This window comes from Schistocerca cancellata, chromosome 4 (genome assembly GCF_023864275.1).
Source record: "Schistocerca cancellata isolate TAMUIC-IGC-003103 chromosome 4, iqSchCanc2.1, whole genome shotgun sequence".
Taxonomy (NCBI): Eukaryota; Metazoa; Arthropoda; class Insecta; order Orthoptera; family Acrididae; genus Schistocerca; species Schistocerca cancellata.
Genome location: NC_064629.1, coordinates 77,863,804 through 77,882,652, shown reverse-complemented (window position 1 = coordinate 77,882,652; position 18,849 = coordinate 77,863,804). Strand labels below are relative to the sequence as shown.

Sequence of the window (18,849 nt, the reverse complement as noted above, 5' to 3'; positions counted from 1 at the left end):
TCCTGCTCTATGCATGTAGGGGAACTGATCACTGATTCTAAGTTATATGTTATTAATAACACTTATAGTTCACTTTCCCTATCAGAATTACTTAGAAAGTTTACATTGAAATCACCACAGATTATAATTACTTCTTTTTGTCCGACAGACTTTTTCATGAATAGCTCCCAGTCTCCTAATGGGGAACTGTAGACGGTTGCTAATATCAATACAACATTATCTAGCTGAAGTTCACATGCACAAAACTCAAAGTGCAGATCAACACAAAATTTGCTTACTTCTACAGTTTTGCATTTAACCCTTGTTTTATGAAAATGGAAACTCCTTCATCCATCCTATATCTACAAGTGTAAGATGCTAAATTATACCCACTTATACTGACACTATCCATGCCCACAGTTGCAATATGTTGACACTTATTGTTTCTGGTAAAAGTTCACCTGTTGCATTAATAAAACTATCAAATTGGCACAAGGGTTCAAAGCCTGGATTATTGTTTAAAATGTTTTCAAACTTTTCTTGGGAATACCTCCGGCAATGAGTAGTTCACTAGAATAATTTTATTCATTAACTGAATAGATTCATTCAATGTCAAACCTTGAGTTTCAAGCTTTTTAATACCTGCAGGTATATGGGAAAAATGAGTATTAATCACAGCAATGTCTTTTTTAATACAGGAATCATTAAAAGCTTCCTTGCACTGGCAAACTGCCAACGTCTCTGCACTATCGAAATCGTTTACTACCCCTCTAATGGCCTCAAAATGTTCATTTAAAAAAACACAGCTTCAACCTACATACCCCAACGAGTTACCACTGGTTTGAGAGGTCAAGGCACGTTTGGTGGTTTTTTCTTTGTAGGTCTTGATGCAAGCAGGAGCCTTTAGAAACACTGTCTTTGAGGATGAAATCAGTTTATTGACATTCACAAACGTGGAACGTACTTCTTCAGCAAGGTGATGTACTCAATGAGCAAAGCACGTCCCATGAATCAAATTGGGATAAAACACTCTGAGGGCTTTTCCTGCTTTGATCATATAGGGAGCAGCATCTGAAATAAACACAAACACCCTTTCATCTGCAGAAGATTCTGGAAATATTTTTCTAATACCCTCATTCACAAATCTGGCAATCATAGGATGATTTACTTTTTCAAGCTCTTTGCAGGTCGCTAAATAAGTAGAAGAAGGCTCTTCTTTTAAAGCACCAGCAATTAAGTTTGCAATGTAAAGGCCACAAGTGTCTGTAGTTTCATCAACTGAAATCCAGATAATGCTGTCCTCGAGTTCATAGTGTATTTCTTCCAGAACATTTACGTAAATTGTCGGTATGTAATTTTTATGCAGTGTTGATTCATCTCGTATATATTATGATTTAAGCATTATTTGTGCAGGAAGCCTTTGAGGATAGGGTTTGTATGTTTGTGAAGAGGAATGTTGCTTGCAATGAATGCTTCACACACATCCATGTTCAACCAACTTTTTGTTTTCCTTTGGACAAATCCCTCGTACTGCAACTTGCTGGTCCTTTCTTGTGCATTCCTGTGATATGAAGACTTGTCTTGACATGCTGGTCTATTTGAAACTTTTTTTTTTTTGCACGGAATGTTCCTCTCACAAACTCGACAATATAAAGCAATTTCGTCATATGTAAATGTTCCAGGATGGTCAGCTATCCACGAAATGACGTTTCTTTCTTCAGGCAACATGGCACACAACATGTTGTAAACACGTTCAACTGTGTGTAAATGGAAAGCTAAACTGAAACCACTGACATGCGACTGAAAGCTTGATTAGTTTAATTCAACTGTTACCGATGCGTACGGTATGGCAGTGGAGGGGATTAACCTCGATTAGCCAGTGCAGCAGCATTGACTGTCTGCCTGTTCCTGTTCCTCTTCTGTAATGATTTCACTATGCAGTGGCCTCTCGGTTAGTGATTGCATGCAGTTCTAGGTTGCGGTCAATCTGTAAGACATAAAAACTAGATCGAGCTAGAGACTGCCCATCTAAATTTTTAAAATATTGTAAACATAGGGCGAAAATATGCATCGTCACTAGTTTTTAGTCAAAATATGCAATAACCAGTGAGAAGGAGCCAAATATGCCAATGCATAAGCAACATCCAACTGCATATAAACCAGTCTCTAATTACTACTGTTAACAGTAAGGAGAGAAAGGGGAGAGGATGGCTGAATGCTCAATAAGTATATGAAAACATTTTATTTTAATATCACAGGCAATATCAACATATAATTTTTCAAATTTAAAAAACATATTTTTGAACACATTCTGCTTATTGACATATTTATGTCAACACATGTTAGCAAAAACTTTGTTAAATTTTGTTTTCCTAAATTATGGTTTTTAACCAGTTTGTTTGAGAATTATTGTCCATCTGATGACGGAGGACCACGTCGAAAGGAAGATTTCTTCTGCGTTGCAGTATCAGTTATGCTTGCATGCAAACTTCCAATACTAAGAGGGAGAAAAGTGAATGAATATCAAAGGCAACAGAGTAGCAAAGCAAAGTTGCAACACATACCATAAAATTAAATTTTTAAACTTTGAACATCAGCAAATAATAAAAATTTAAAAAAATAAATAAAAAAAAGAAAAAAATAGCTGGTCAGTCAACTGGTCAAATATGTGGTAGGCATACTTTTTTTGCTGACTATTCATACATTAAAATAACAACAACCACCTCCCTCTTCACAATCAAAAATATGAAATTTACATACCTGTTTACATTTATTTCAGCAGTTAAACTGCTGGAAGCGGACACATCATCAAGCGTCAGCTGAAACAATTTATTGCATTTACTGTATAGGACATTTAAAGCTACTGCTTGCTTCATTAAAAACATATTCTTCAACTTCAACACAATGTTTAACCAAATTGCAAAAATAACAATATATACACAAACTGAACTGAGTGATGCTGATAACTGATATAATTATTGCAAGAACACACACACACACACACACACACACACACACACACACACACACACACACACACACACACACACACAGTGTCGGACCACCGCAGGACATGCAGGAAAAGTGTCAATAAGGTTCTGGAAGGTGCCAAAAGGGATGTGGAGCCATGCCAGCTCCAGTGCTGTGGCCAGCAAGGCTAGGTTTCACAGTCGAGGATCCATGGCACAAACAGCCTGATCGAGGTTGTCCCACAGATTCTTGATCGGGTTTCAATCTGGGGAGTTTGGTGACCAGGGGAGCACAGTCAACTCATCCTGGCACTCTTCGAACTACACATGTGTAATGTGAGCTGTGCCACATGCTCCTTGTCCTGCTGGTACATGTGAACGTGCCTAGGAAAAACAAATTGCAAGTAAGGGCGAACATGGTCCCCAAGAATAGATGCATACTTTCATTGCTGCACTCTCTCTTACACAATGATAAGATCATCAAGGGAATGCCATGAAAACATTCCCCAGACCATAATGTTCCCTCCTCCCACTGACAACAGAATAAGGAGGTAAACCATTCTGGCTCCTGGTGAGCAAGAAGTTCTTCGACGCCTCTGTACGCCTTGATGTCGCTTTGAGAACTGTTGTGGCTGTGCGTGTGAAGAAAATAACTTGTTTTGTTTCAATTGTGAGCAAGGGTCACTGAAATTGGGCTGTGGCACAATGCATTAATATTGCTCAAAAGATAACAAACATTATTTATCACGCATTTCCCAAAGATAAGCAACAGTTCGACACAAACATGCAGCCAAAGTGAATGTGGTAACTGTACATGCACGTTCAACTCATTTTTGGCCTGAAGATTATGAATGAGATTTAAGAAACAAACTTCTAGGGTTACTTTCCAGAAGGAAGCTACTACCCAAAGCAATCCCCAGCATAAACTGACATGGAGAATAAACTACACAAAGCCAGGATGTAAGCAAAGAGGTAAGAAGCGAGAGCATAAATAACACTCCAATTAATTATAGCTAAAAAATTATCTTAAAATAAATTTTTAAACATAAAAAAGTGACCTAATGATAACACACCACATTACTGAAGCACACTTAAATCTAAGAGGACGTGCAAAGCAGAATGTAAAAATGGCAGAATGAATTCGTTATTGGTGTCTTTGATTTCTCGAGCTCTAAGATTTCCAAAAGATGAATGTTCACCTCTGCGACGGGGATGTGGAATGAATGTCACAATTCAGGAGAACACTCTAAAGAGACTCCTAGACATTTGTTCCCGAGTGCAAGGTGGCGATAGAGACAGTTTGTTGCCTTTCGAAAAAGGTTTCATTACGTCAATAAGATCTCTCTTTGGACTTTTTGAAAGCCTAAAAAGTATGAAAGTCAGCTACATATTAACTTCCAGACTAAATGAAGATTGCTTGGAAAAAGTTTCTCCTAGGGTATGAGGATTAGAAATATTTTGTATTTGAAGAGAGAAATGAGGTGTGTCTCCTTAAATTTCCAGGTAATGCAAGTGATACTTCGTTCTCTGGAAACACACCAATTACTGAAGAATTAAATGCAGAGTCTTTTCAGTGTAATGTCGACCCAGATTCTGTATCCCTAAGTTTTATTACAAATTAACTCCGTATAAATGTTGTCGAGGGATCACCGACGCGAGAAATCCCAGAAGCTGTGAATGTCGAAGAAAATTTATTAACATGCTAGCTGAGTACTTGGAATTGCCATGGTACATATTTATTCCAATCTTCTATTAGTCCACATCCTTCCCCCTATCTCAGTCAATCTCCTTCCCCCTGTCTCTGTCTATAACCACCTCCTCCCATTCCTCTTTCTGTCCATATCCTCCTCCTCCCCCACCTCCCTGTCAATATGCTGCTTCCTCCTCCGTCCATCTGCTCATTCCCTCTCCTCCTCCGCCTCTCTCTGTTCATCTCATCTCATCCTTTTTCCTTTCTCTGTCCATTTCCTCCTCCCCCTTTATCAGTCTCCTCCCCCCCCCCCCCCCCCCATGTACATTTGCTGCCATTTCCTTTCTGTGTCAATCTCCTCCTCTCCCCTCTCTGTCCCCTAGCTCTGTCCGTCTCCTCCTATCTGTGCCTCTCTCCTCCTCCCCCCTCAGTATCTGTCCTCCTCCTCCTTTCTCTCTCCACATTATCACAATCACCCAAACAAGAGACTGGCAGTTCTTACCCCATCAGTATTTCTTTCCAAATTGTAACCAGTGTGTGTACCAAATCAGAAATTTTTCCAGGGGTTTACGATGAGTTGTTTACAGACGGCTTTGCTCGTATATCCACACGTCAAATTTATTTCACACATATTTAACATATTTCACGCATATTTGTACATATGTTTCGACTGTATGTCTAGCTAATTTCAACCTGCAGTTTCATTTTCAGGCATCTTAATGTTTGTATTGTACCTCCTGAACTACATGCTGTATAATGATATAATTTTGCAGGTACATAAAGTGGCATATGTGATACAGTCTGCAAAATGTGTTGTGAATAGAGTTAGTAGTAATGAAGTAATAAATTAAAAAATCATGCATGGTGTGGCCGTTTCTCAAGCATCTCTGTGTTTGTAATGTCATATCTCCTGTACTGTACGTCATGTAATGATACAGTCTTTTAGGTACATTCAGCGGCACGTGATTACTGTTTGCAAAATATGTTGCAAATTGAGTTAGCAGCAAAGAAGTAATAAATTTAACCATCATGCTCGATGCGGTAGTTTTTCACGCATTCACTGTTTATGACCTCATACCTCCTGAACTAAATGTCGTACAATGTTATAAGGAACTCCTATGTCCATGATTTTGGTTTTCATGTTTAATTACAAAATAGATTACATGTATGTATGTATGTATGGTCCCAAACTGGTGGTTCGAGAGGTTTACAAGAAATAAGCTCTTGTCTAATAAAACACCTGACTCTCCGTGGCAGTAATGCCAAACATATTTTCACATACTCTGGCTCATGCAGCAATCAAAACTGCAACACAAATGTTTTTCTCCCTCTTATAAAATACCTGCAAAATACGAGAGGTAACAAACTATTGTCTTAAAAGTTCCTTCCGCCAGGACACAGTTACCTTCCAAATGATACAGATTTTTCTTTTATTAAAAAGAGAATAAAAACTAGTCATCACATCTTTTGTCTAAGAGATCAGTATGATGATGATCTTAGCTGCAAGGAAAGAAACACTGATTACCTCACAGAAATGAACCACGAAAACTTCCATTCGACAGCAAACTTAGAAAAATGTATCACCCATAGGAAAGGAAATGTTGAAGGTGAAACAATTAACTAGCTGACAATGAGATGGATCAATACTGAGAAGGCTGAACCATTTGCTATCCAATATAAAACTACTTTCTCACCAGAAATGCCAATTGGAAAAATTAATATCCCCACGAAAAACGGAAACTGACCTTTAGAAAGTGTAGCTGATATTCCACATGGTCTTCTTCATAGTACATGAAGACTGATCTCCAGGGTGTGAGGGAGGGGAGGGGAGGGGAGGGGAGGGGAGGACCGCATTTTGTATTTGTACATTAAGTACTATTTAATTACTTACATTAATACTTGTGATTTTTTCATGTAAAATGGTCCTGCTTGTGTTTATTTGTTTCATAAAATTGCCTGTATACAAACCACTCACAATATTTTGTCAACACCTTTCAGTCGGCAATGTGACTCACTCCATACAAAGCAGTTTTTCTTATGGGAGAGACAGCCATTGAATTTTTTTATATATTTATAAAGTGCTGAAAACGTAACCTTAACATCAGTTTATTCTAAATATGCTGAAAAATTTTAGAGCTTTTTTTAAAATAACTCAATAACTAATTGTTTGTACTGAACATTTCCATTTGATGGAGTCAGTCAGCTTGGCTTCTGAATGCCCCATACATGCATACATACATACGCACACCCACTTTTATAATTTGTATGGATGAGGTAAAACTGTGTGGTTGTGCAGCAATTCTGGATGTTCTTCCAGATGCAATGAAATACATTGCAAGTTATACTGCATTTAAGTACCAAAACAATTTATTTATTTATTTATTGTTCCGTGTGACCAAATTAAGGAGAAGTCTCCATGGTCATGGAACGAGTCAATACATGAAATTATAATACGATATTAGAAACAGATAAAGTGAAATATAAAAAAACACATTCAGGTGACATGTCGTAAGTTTAAATGAAGAAGATCAACAATGTAACACTGGAATTTGCTTAATTTTTTAGCTCTTCCAGGAGCTCCTCGACAGAATAGAAGGAGTGAGCCATGAGGAAACTCTTCAGTTTAGACTTAAAAGAGTTTGGGCTACTGCTAAGATTTTTGAGTTCTTGTGGTAGCTTATTGAAAATGGATGCAGCAGAATACTGCACTCCTTTCTGCACAAGAGTCAAGGAAGTGCATTCTACATGCAGATTTGATTTCTGCCTAGTATTAACTGAGTGAATGCTGCTAACTCTTGGGAATAGGCTAATATTGCTAACAACAAACGACATTAAAGAAAATATATACTGTGAGGGCAATGTCCCCCCCATGAACCATGGACCTTGCCGTTGGTGGGGAGGCTTGCGTGCCTCAGCGATACAGATGGCCGTATCGTAGGTGCAACCACAACGGAGGGGTATCTGTTGAGAGGCCAGACAAACATGTGGTTCCTGAAGAGGGGCAGCAGCCTTTTCAGTAGTTGCAGGGGCAACAGTCTGGATGATTGACTGATCTGGCCTTGTAACATTAACCAAAACGGCCTTGCTATGCTGGTACTGCGAACGGCTGAAAGCAAGGGGAAACTACAGCCGTAATTTTTCCCGAGGACATGCAGCTCTACTGTACGATTAAATGATGATGGCGTCCTCTTGGGTAAAATATTCCGGAGGTAAAATAGTCCCCCATTCGGATCTCCGGGTAGGGACTACTCAGGAGGACGTCGTTATCAGGAGAAAGAAAACTGGCGTTCTACGGATCGGAGCGTGGAATGTCAGATCCCTTAATCGGGCAGGTAGGTTAGAAAATTTAAAAAGGGAAATGGATAGGTTAAAGTTAGATATTGTGGGAATTAGTGAAGTTCGGTGGCAGGAGGAACAAGACTTTTGGTCAGGTGATTACAGGGTTATAAATACAAAATCAAATAGGGGTAATGCAGGAGTAGGTTTAATAATGAATAAAAAAATAGGAGTGCGGGTTAGCTACTACAAACAGCATAGTGAACGCATTATTGTGGCCAAGATAGACACAAAGCCCATGCCTACTACAGTAGTACAAGTTTATATGCCAACTACCTCTGCAGATGATGAAGAAATAGATGAAATGTATGACGAGATAAAAGAAATTATTCAGGTAGTGAAGGGAGACGAAAATTTAATAGTCATGGGTGACTGGAATTCGAGAGTAGGAAAAGGGAGAGAAGGAAACATAGTAGGTGAATATGGATTGGGGGGGGGAAGGAATGAAAGAGGAAGCCGCCTTGTAGAATTTTGCACAGAGCATAACTTAATCATAGCCAACACTTGGTTCAAGAATCATAAAAGAAGGTTGTATACCTGGAAGAATCCTGGAGATACTAGTAGGTATCAGATAGATTATATAATGGTAAGACAGAGATTTAGGAACCAGGTTTTACATTGTAAGACATTTCCTGGGGCAGATGTGGATTCTGACCACAATCTATTGGTTATGAACTGCAGATTGAAACTGAAGAAACTGCAAAAAGGTGGGAATTTAAGGAGATGGGACCTGGATAAACTGAAAGAACCAGAGGTTGTAGAGAGTTTCAGGGAGAGCATAAGGGAACAATTGACAGGAATGGGGGAAAGAAATACAGTAGAAGAAGAATGGGTAGCTCTGAGGGATGAAGTAGTGAAGGCAGCGGAGGATCAAGTAGGTAAAAAGACGAGGGCTAATAGAAATCCTTGGGTAACAGAAGAAATATTGAATTTAATTGATGAAAGGAGAATATATAAAAATGCAGTAAATGAAGCAGGCAAAAAGGAATACAAACGTCTCAAAAATGATATCGACAGGAAGTGCAAAATGGCTAAGCAGGGATGGCTAGAGAACAAATGTAAGGATGTAGAGGCTTGTCTCACTAGGGGTAAGATAGATACTGCCTACAGGAAAATTAAAGAGACCTTTGGAGAGAAGAGAACCACTTGTATGAATATCAAGAGCTCAGATGGCAACCCAGTTCTAAGCAAAGAAGGGAAGGCAGAAAGGTGGAAGGAGTATATAGAGGGTTTATACAAGGGCGATGTACTTGAGGACAATATTATGGAAATGGAAGAGGATGTAGATGAAGACGAAATGGGAGATAAGATACTGCGTGAAGAGTTTGACAGAGCACTGAAAGACCTGAGTCGAAACAAGGCCCCGGGAGTAGACAACATTCCATTTGAACTACTGATGGCCTCGGGAGAGCCAGTCATGACAAAACTCTACCATCTGGTGAGCACGATGTATGAGACAGGCGAAATACCCTCAGACTTCAAGAAGAATATAATAATTCCAATCCCAAAGAAAGCAGGTGTTGACAGATGTGAAAATTACCGAACTATCAGTTTAATAAGTCACAGCTGCAAAATACTAACGCGAATTCTTTACAGACGAATGGAAAAACTGGTAGAAGCCGACCTCGGGGAAGATCAGTTTGGATTCCGTAGAAATGTTGGAACACATGAGGCAATACTGACCTTACGACTTATCGTAGAAGAAAGATTAAGAAAAGGCAAACCTACGTTTCTAGCATTTGTAGACTTAGAGAAAGCCTTTGACAATGTTAACTGGAATACTCTCTTTCAAATTCTGAAGGTGGCAGGGGTAAAATACAGGGAGCAAAAGGCTATTTACAGTTTGTACAGAAACCAGATGGCAGTTATAAGAGTCGAGGGGCATGAAAGGGAAGCAGTGGTTGGGAAAGGAGTAAGACAGGGTTGTAGCCTCTCCCCGATGTTATTCAATCTGTATATTGAGCAAGCAGTAAAGGAAACAAAAGAAAAATTCGGAGTAGGTATTATAATTCATGGAGAAGAAGTAAAAACTTTGAGGTTCGCCGATGACATTGTAATTCTGTCAGAGACAGCAAAGGACTTGGAAGAGCAGTTGAACGGAATGGACAGTGTCTTGAAAGGAGGATATAAGATGAACATCAACAAAAGCAAAACGAGGATAATGGAATGTAGTCAAATTAAGTCGGGTGATGCTGAGGGAATTAGATTAGGAAATGAGACACTTAAAGTAGTAAAGGAGTTTTGCTATTTAGGGAGTAAAATAACCGATGATGGTCGAAGTAGAGAGGATATAAAATGTAGACTGGCAATGGCAAGGAAAGCGTTTCTTAAGAAGAGGAATTTGTTAACATCGAGTATAGATTTAAGTGTCAGGAAGTCGTTTCTGAAAGTATTTGTATGGAGTGAAACATGGACGATAACTAGTTTGGACAAGAAGAGAATAGAAGCTTTCGAAATGTGGTGCTACAGAAGAATGCTGAAGATAAGGTGGGTAGATCACGTAACTAATGAGGAGGTATTGAATAGAATTGGGGAGAAGAGAAGTTTGTGGCACAACTTGACTAGAAGAAGGGATCGGTTGGTAGGACATGTTTTGAGGCATCAAGGGATCACAAATTTAGCATTGGAGGGCAGTGTGGAGGGTAAAAATCGTAGAGGGAGACCAAGAGATGAAGACACTAAGCAGATTCAGAAGGATGTAGGTTGCAGTAGATACTGGGAGATGAAGAAGCTTGCACAGGATAGAATAGCATGGAGAGCTGCATCAAACCAGTCTCAGGACTGAAGACCACAACAACAACAACGAGGGCAGTGTCAGAACTCCCAGATTTTTGAATAGGGGACGACAAGAGGTTCTCGAACTTACACCACATATAGCTCGAACAGCCTGTTTTTGAGCCAAAAATACCCTTTTTGAATCCGAAGAATTACCCCAAAAAATAACACCATACGACATAAGCGTATGAAAATATGCGAAGTAGACTACTTTTCATGTTGAAGTGTCACGTATTTCAGATACTGTTCTAATGGTAAATAAAGCGGCATTTAGCTTCTGAACAAGATCCTGGACATGGGCTTTCCACAACAGCTTACTATCTATCCGAATGCCTAGGAACTTGAACTGTTCCGTCTCGCTTATAATATGCCTATTCTGTCTGATCAAAATATCGGTTCTTGTTGAATTGTGAGTTAGAAACTGTAAAAACTGAGTCTTACTGTGATTTAGCATCAAATTATTTTCCACAAGCCACGAACTTATTTCATGAACTACATTATTAGTTACTGTTTCAATATTACACACAAGATCCTTCACTATCAAGCTGGTGTCATCAGCAAACAGAAATATTTTTGCATCACCTGTAATACCAGAAGGCATATCATTTATATAAATAAGAAACAGTAGTGGCCCCAGCACCGACCCTTGAAGAACGCCCCACTTAACAGTGCCCCATTGGGACTGAACATCACTGCCACTCTCAATATTGCGGATAATTACCCTTTGCTTTCTGTTCTTAAAGTAAGAGGCGAACCAATTGTAAGCTACTCCCCTTACTCCATAATGGTCCAACTTCTGCAGTAATATTTTGTGGTCAACACAGTCAAAAGCCTTCGTTAAATCAAAGAAAACACCTAGCGTTTGCAACCTTTTATTTAATCCGTCCAAAACGTCACAGAGAAAAGAGAATATAGCATTTTCAGTTGTTAAACCATTTCTAAAACCAAACTGAACATTTGACAGCAAATTATGTGAATTTAAATGCTCCAGTAACCTTGTATATACAACCTTCTCGATAACTTTAGCAAACACCGATGGCATAGAAATAGGTCTAAAATTGTCAACATTATCAGTGTCTCCCTTTTTATAAAGTGGCTTCACTACCGAGTACTTTAATCGGTCAGGAAACCGACCACTCCTAAAGGAAAAGTTGCAGATATGGCTAAGTACTGGGCTAACATACATAGAACAATACTTCAGTATTCTGCTAGATACCCCATCATATCCAAGAGAGTTCTTGGTCTTTAGTGATTTAATTATTAACTCAATCTCCCTCTTGTCAGTATCATGGAGGAGCATTTCAGGTAACAGTCTCCGAAAATATGATTCCCTGTTGGGACTAGGTTTCTATTTAGTTCACCTGCTATATTCAGAAAGTGATTATTAAATACTGTACATATATGCGACTTATCAGTAACACGGACATTCCCACTACACACTGATTCTATATCCTCGACCTGTCTCTGCAGACCAGCCACTTCCTTAACGACTGACCATATGGTTTTAATTTTATCCCGAGACTTAGCTATTCTATCTGCATACCACATACTTTTCGCCTTCCTAATAACATTTTTAAGCACCTTACAATACTGTTTGTAATGGGTTGCTGCATTTAGATTTTGATTGTTTCTATCGTTTTGATATAATTGCCACTTTGTTATACAGGATATTCTTATCCCTCTAGTCAGCCACCCAGGGTGCCTGTTTGCGCTAGTACCCTGCTTTGAACGTTCTAACGGAAAGTAACTTTCAAAGATCACGAGAAAAGTCTTGAGGAAAGCATTATACACTCCTGGAAATTGAAATAAGAACACCGTGAATTCATTGTCCCAGGAAGGGGAAACTTTATTGACACATTCCTGGGGTCAGATTCATCACATGATCACACTGACAGAACCACAGGCACATAGACACAGGCAACAGAGCATGCACAATGTCGGCACTAGTACAGTGTATATCCACCTTTCGCAGCAATGCAGGCTGCTATTCTCCCATGGAGACGATCGTAGAGATGCTGGATGTAGTCCTGTGGAACGGCTTGCCATGCCATTTCCACCTGGCGCCTCAGTTGGACCAGCGTTCGTGCTGGACGTGCAGACCGCGTGAGACGACGCTTCATCCAGTCCCAAACATGCTCAATGGGGGACAGATCCGGAGATCTTGCTGGCCAGGGTAGTTGACTTACACCTTCTAGAGCACATTGGGTGGCACGGGATACATGCGGACGTGCATTGTCCTGTTGGAACAGCAAGTTCCCTTGCCGGTCTAGGAATGGTAGAACGATGGGTTCGATGACGGTTTGGATGTACCGTGCACTATTCAGTGTCCCCTCGACGATCACCAGTGGTGTACGGCCAGTGTAGGAGATCGCTCCCCACACCATGATGCCGGGTGTTGGCCCTGTGTGCCTCGGTCGTATGCAGTCCTGATTGTGGCGCTCACCTGCACGGCGCCAAACACGCATACGACCATCATTGGCACCAAGGCAGAAGCGACTCTCATCGCTGAAGACGACACGTCTCCATTCGTCCCTCCATTCACGCCTGTCGCGACACCACTGGAGGCGGGCTGCACGATGTTGGGGCGTGAGCGGAAGACGGCCTAACGGTGTGCGGGACCGTAGCCCAGCTTCATGGAGACGGTTGCGAATGGTCCTCGCCGATACCCCAGGAGCAACAGTGTCCCTAATTTGCTGGGAAGTGGCGGTGCGGTCCCCTACGGCACTGCGTAGGATCCTACAGTCTTGGCGTGTATCCGTGCGTCGCTGCGGTCCGGTCCCAGGTCGACGGGCACGGGCACGTGCACCTTCCGCCGACCACTGGCGACAACATCAATGTACTGTGGAGACCTCACGCCCCACGTGTTGAGCAATTCGGCAGTACGTCCACCCGGCCTGTCGCATGCCCACTATACGCCCTCGCTCAAAGTGCGTCAACTGCACATACGGTTCACGTCCACGCTGTCGCGGCATGCTACCAGTGTTAAAGACTGCGATGGAGCTCCGTATGCCACGGCAAACTGGCTGACACTGACGGCGGCGGTGCACAAATGCTGCGCAGCTAGCGTCATTCGACGGCCAACACCGCGGTTCCTGGTGTGTCCGCTGTGCCGTGCGTGTGATCATTGCTTGTACAGCCCTCTCGCAGTGTCCGGAGCAAGTATGGTGGGTCTGACACACCGGTGTCAATGTGTTCTTTTTTCCATTTCCAGGAGTGTATTTATCGTCTACTGTATCAGCACCATAAACATCTTGCCACTCTAGTTCCTTGATAAGATTTACAAAGGTCTCTACAGCAACTGGATCGGCTTTCCTAAAAAGTTGATAACTATATTTAACATGTGTTGCAGCACAAAAATCTTTTAGAGTTAATATTTGTGCATCATGATCTGAAAGGCCATTCACCTTTTTGCTAACAGAATGCCCTTCTAGTAATGAGGAATAAAAATATTGTCTATGGTTGTTCTACTGTTCCCTTACAGTCTCGTTGGAAAGAACACGGTTTGCATAAGATTATATGAATTAAGGAGGTCTACCAGCATCATTTTCCTTGCACAATCACTTGTACAATAAATATTGAAGTCACCACATATAACTAACTTTTTGTATTTCTTATAAAGTGAACCAAGAACCTCCTCTAGCTTTAGCAAAAATGTTGTGAAATCGGAGTCTGGGGATCTATAAATAACAACAGTTAGAAGTTTAGCTACGTTAAATTTAACCACACCTGCACAACATTCAAACACCTTTTCAGTGCAGTACTTTGAAACATCAATTGACTCAAATGGGATGCCGTTTTTCACATACATGGCTACTCCCCCACACCGCAAAGAGCTCCTAGAAAAGCTGCCAGCTAACCTGTACCCTGGTAAAGGAACCCTCTGAATTATCTCCTTATTTAAGAAGTGTTCAGATATACCAATAATTTCAGAGTCAACATCTATAAGCAGTTCACTAACTTTATCTCTAATACCTTGTATATTTTGATGAAATATACTAATTCCCTCATTACTCGGATACCTAAGCTTTGTCAAAAGTGATTCCCTTGTTAGAGAGACTTCCCTTAAGCAGGAATACCTATCAGCTGACTTCAATCTAAAAAAGGTGCAGCTCTAACACCCACTACTGCAGGAATTTTCCCATGAGTGATCCCACCCATGCTGTCACCTATTAGCTTTGCCCACCACCCCTTCCCATACCTGTTGAGGTGCAGGCCGTGTCTAGTGAAACCCATCCTGCTGATAGACTCCACCGACACCACTGAAATGTGACCCATGCCTTCTGTCATCAGCGCACCCCCAAGTCTCATGTTATTACGCCTGACGGCTGTATTAAGATGAGGCTGATCATGACGCTGAAACAGTTCCACGAAATGCACATTTGTGTTGCCAGTCCGAGTGGCTATCTTTTCCAGCTCACCATCTATGTTATACTCCCCATCCCCACCAATACTATTACCAGCCCCACCCCCAATCACTACCTGATCCTCTTTAGTAAAATCCCTACATAACCCCCCTATGTTAACAGTCACCTGAGCCAACCCTGCATTAGGCTTCACAATGCTGGTGACCTGGTACTCACTACCCAGCACTTCGTACAACTGCTGGCCTACACTTCTGCCATGAGAACTACCTAACAGCAGAACCTTCTTCTTCCTCTTTGACTTTGCAACTGTTCTAGGCACAGTAACTACTGAGGTCTGCTGCATACTTCCTGCATCTACAGCTACTAGAGATTGTTCTCCACTCGACTCTGACAGTTGGTCATATCTATTGTAAACACCAATAGTAAAACTATCTGAAAATCTTCTTCTCCTAGCAGATCTCTTGCCAACAGCCAGCTCCCATTCCCCAACCCCCTTCTCCCTCCTCATCCTATCTAGCTCCTCCTGTGTGTTTTTCAACTGCACCTGAAGGGCACAGATCTTACGCTCCTGCTCCTCTATCAACTTACTCTTGCTACATAACCTGCAGTTCCAGGAGAGGATCTCACCAGAATGCCCACTGGCTTCCCCACTGCATTCCCCCCAGTGAAAATACTTCGAACAAGTCTCACACCACAATCCACTACTCACGAACCTACGGCAAAGCCCACACTTCTCACTCATGGTAAAATTTTACTTTTTCTAAGTTCCGCTACTACAATAAGATGATGTTAAAAACCTGACTACAATAATCACAAACTTACTCTACAAGGGAAGAAACTACTATTATTAACAGTATTAATAAACAACAAATGTGAATATAACAAAAGACTAATACAGAAAGAGAATCAAACGTCTAATGACACAGTAACGAAGCTGAAAACAGTTCCCAAAAGGTTCTTCTGAAATTATTTCACCAGAAAACACCAAGAACACCGGTTGAAGACTACTAAAGTTCCTAAATAAACCACTATACACAAACAATTAATTAGTACTTAGCTTTCGATGCGCCGCTGCAGCTGCAACTGGTCAGCGCGGAATGTAAACACAGGCAAGAGGTTAAGTTGCTCGATACGAAACACTCACAAATATCAGGTCACAACACAAGAAAGGCAGAGGTGAATGAAGCAACCACTAATACCTCACTTATATAGTATATATTATCACAAAAACCGTTAAAATATGTATCTGAAACCTGAAAATATATGAAAACTTAGAGAGCGATCTCACACGCAGTCACTCGCTTATGACGTCAAAATGATAAAATTGTTAGGTATTCCAGTAGCAAAAAGTGAATTAGAAGAGTCTATTGCAGACTGGATATCAATTATATCTCACGATGATCATGACTCTCCAATACGAGCACGGAAAATCAACATGTTGCAGTTTGAAGGAGAATTTGTCGATTTTAATGGAAACGGAGTGCGCAAACAAAAAAAAAAAAAAAAAAAATGTTGTAAAGTCTCTGTGCTATATTTTGAAACAGTTTCCACACAGTTATTGCTCTTTATGTAGGAACAAGAACATTCATAAGGATTAGGTCTCTGAATCAATAAGCAAAATTGGAAACTATGAAGAGATATGCACAAGGAGGAAGCTGCTATGGATTTCACCTTCATCTGATAAACGGCAACAGAAATGTGGAACAGTCTACACTACCATCTGTTTCTACACCAAACGAGTGAGTTATGTTTCATCTTAATTATCATTTATGTAGACCTAATGTGTAATACATCTGTCATGCCACTTTATTTAATTTGTTCAACTATGTATTGAACCAAATTGAAAGTAAAATGAATGAATAACACCCCACAGCAAGTGTGGTGCAGTACATCTACTGAATAATCAGACTGCTGTGCTATGCTATGCTGTGCTGCCTCACCATGATGTCAGCGGGCTCCAGCCAATAGAACGCATTTCTGCTGGAATGTCCCACACCCCCACTCCCACCTCCAGCCTGATTTCCCCTTGCTTTCAGATGTTTCATGCCATACACACCAACGGTCACCTGACCAATTAATCTGGAAAGGCCATTTATCGTCACTCAGTGAATGTCCAATTGTGGTATTGGCATGCAAATTCCAGCCTTCACCACTGAGCTGATGGTGCCAGAACTGCTGTAGCAGTGGCTTAAGACTATGTCATACACACAGGATGCAGGCATTAAAATTTTCTCTTAGCCTCAGTGTAGGTCAGTCTGTCCAGCGTCTTGTACTCCACGATTTTCCTTTCTTTCTGGAGAATCCTGCAGTCACGTGAGCAAGGCGAATGGTGCTCTCCACAGCCGACACAGATGGGAGGCAGGGCACATGGAGTATTGGGATGTGATGGGCATCCGCAATCTCAGCATGTGACGCTAGAAGTACAGCGGGAAAACATATGGCCGAACTTCCAGCACTTAAAGCACCGCATCAGGGGAGGGATATAGGGCTTTACATCACACTGGTAGACCATCACCTTGATCTTCTCGGGCAAGGTATCACCCTCAAAGGCCAAGATGAAGGCACCGGTGGCAACCTGATTATCCTTCGGACTCCGGTCAACACGCCAGACGAAATGTACACCTCACCGCTCTAAATTGGTGCGCAGCTCATCATCGGAATGCAAAAGAAGATCTCTGTTAAATATGATACCCTGGACCGTGTAAGTGATGGTTACAGAAATATCCCCCAGCTTGTCACAAGCAAGTAACTCCCGTGACTGGGCAGAAGATGCTGTTTTGATCAAGACTGACCCAGATCTCATTTTGGACAACCCCTCCACCTTCCCAAACTTGTCCTCTAAATGCTCAACAAAAAACTGAGGCTTCATCGTCATGAAAGATTCCCCATCAGCTCTCTAACATCCAACGTACTGGGGCGAATAAGATCCGCTGCCATCCTTAGCATGACGTTCTTCCCATGGTGTGGTCAGGGAGGGGAATAATTTCGGGTCATACTTCTGTGCGTTGAATTGAGCTCATGATCGCTTAGAGACTGCTGGTGTTTCACAACCAGTAAGAGATGATGGACTACGCTTCATCATGTGCCATCCGCCCTGATGCCACCCACTCCGACCAGGGGCGCTTCCCACGGGCGCAACCCAGCCGTAGCAAAGGCCACCTGGCAGGATGGCCATTGACGGGAGTCCCGATACCCCAGAGGATGGGTATCTACCCCTTGGCATACATAGGGAGATAATGGCGCAGGCATCAGCAGAGTGATCCCTGTGTGGACAGGGGGCTACAACCAACAGGGTATGTGGCAGTCCCACCACAACGGACTGGCTACCGAGCTGGATATCAGGTGCAAAGAAGTCGATGGTCATCGTCGACGTAGAAATCGACACTGCGTAGTGCATGGTCGAAAATGAACCCAGGAAGGTGTGCTTGCCCAAGAGATGGAGAATGGGCAGGACTGCAACGCAGCAACAAGAAAGTAGGCTAAAGATCTCAATGCACGATGGACATGATCCACCTTATAAGGCACCCTTCCCCAATTGGCTCGCTCTTCGGGAAAATCTGAAGAATGGAGGTCAAACCCTACAGGGGACCATCACATAAAGGCCGAAACGTGTGAAACTCCTTTCAGTCACTTCGTACGACAGGCAGGAATACCTCGGGCCTATTCTAACCCCCGGACCCACAGAAGGATTTCACAACCTTTACCTGAGGAGGAAGCAAGTACTGAATTATCTGCT

At 41.7% G+C, this 18,849-nt stretch overlaps 1 protein-coding gene across 1 annotated transcript in view; it reads right to left on the bottom strand.

The window, feature by feature from the left end:
- Positions 1 to 2,218: 2,218 nt before the first annotated feature.
- Positions 2,219 to 18,849, bottom strand: part of LOC126184858 (heat shock 70 kDa protein 14-like) — a 232,727-nt gene continuing 216,096 nt past the window's right edge. Inside the window, exons 9-10 of the mRNA XM_049927472.1 lie at positions 2,740 to 2,798; positions 2,219 to 2,476 (exon numbers count right to left, since the gene is read on the bottom strand). Coding sequence (XP_049783429.1) covers positions 2,386 to 2,476; positions 2,740 to 2,798 — 150 coding nt within the window. The 3' untranslated portion in view covers positions 2,219 to 2,385. The remainder of the gene's footprint in view (positions 2,477 to 2,739; positions 2,799 to 18,849) is intronic.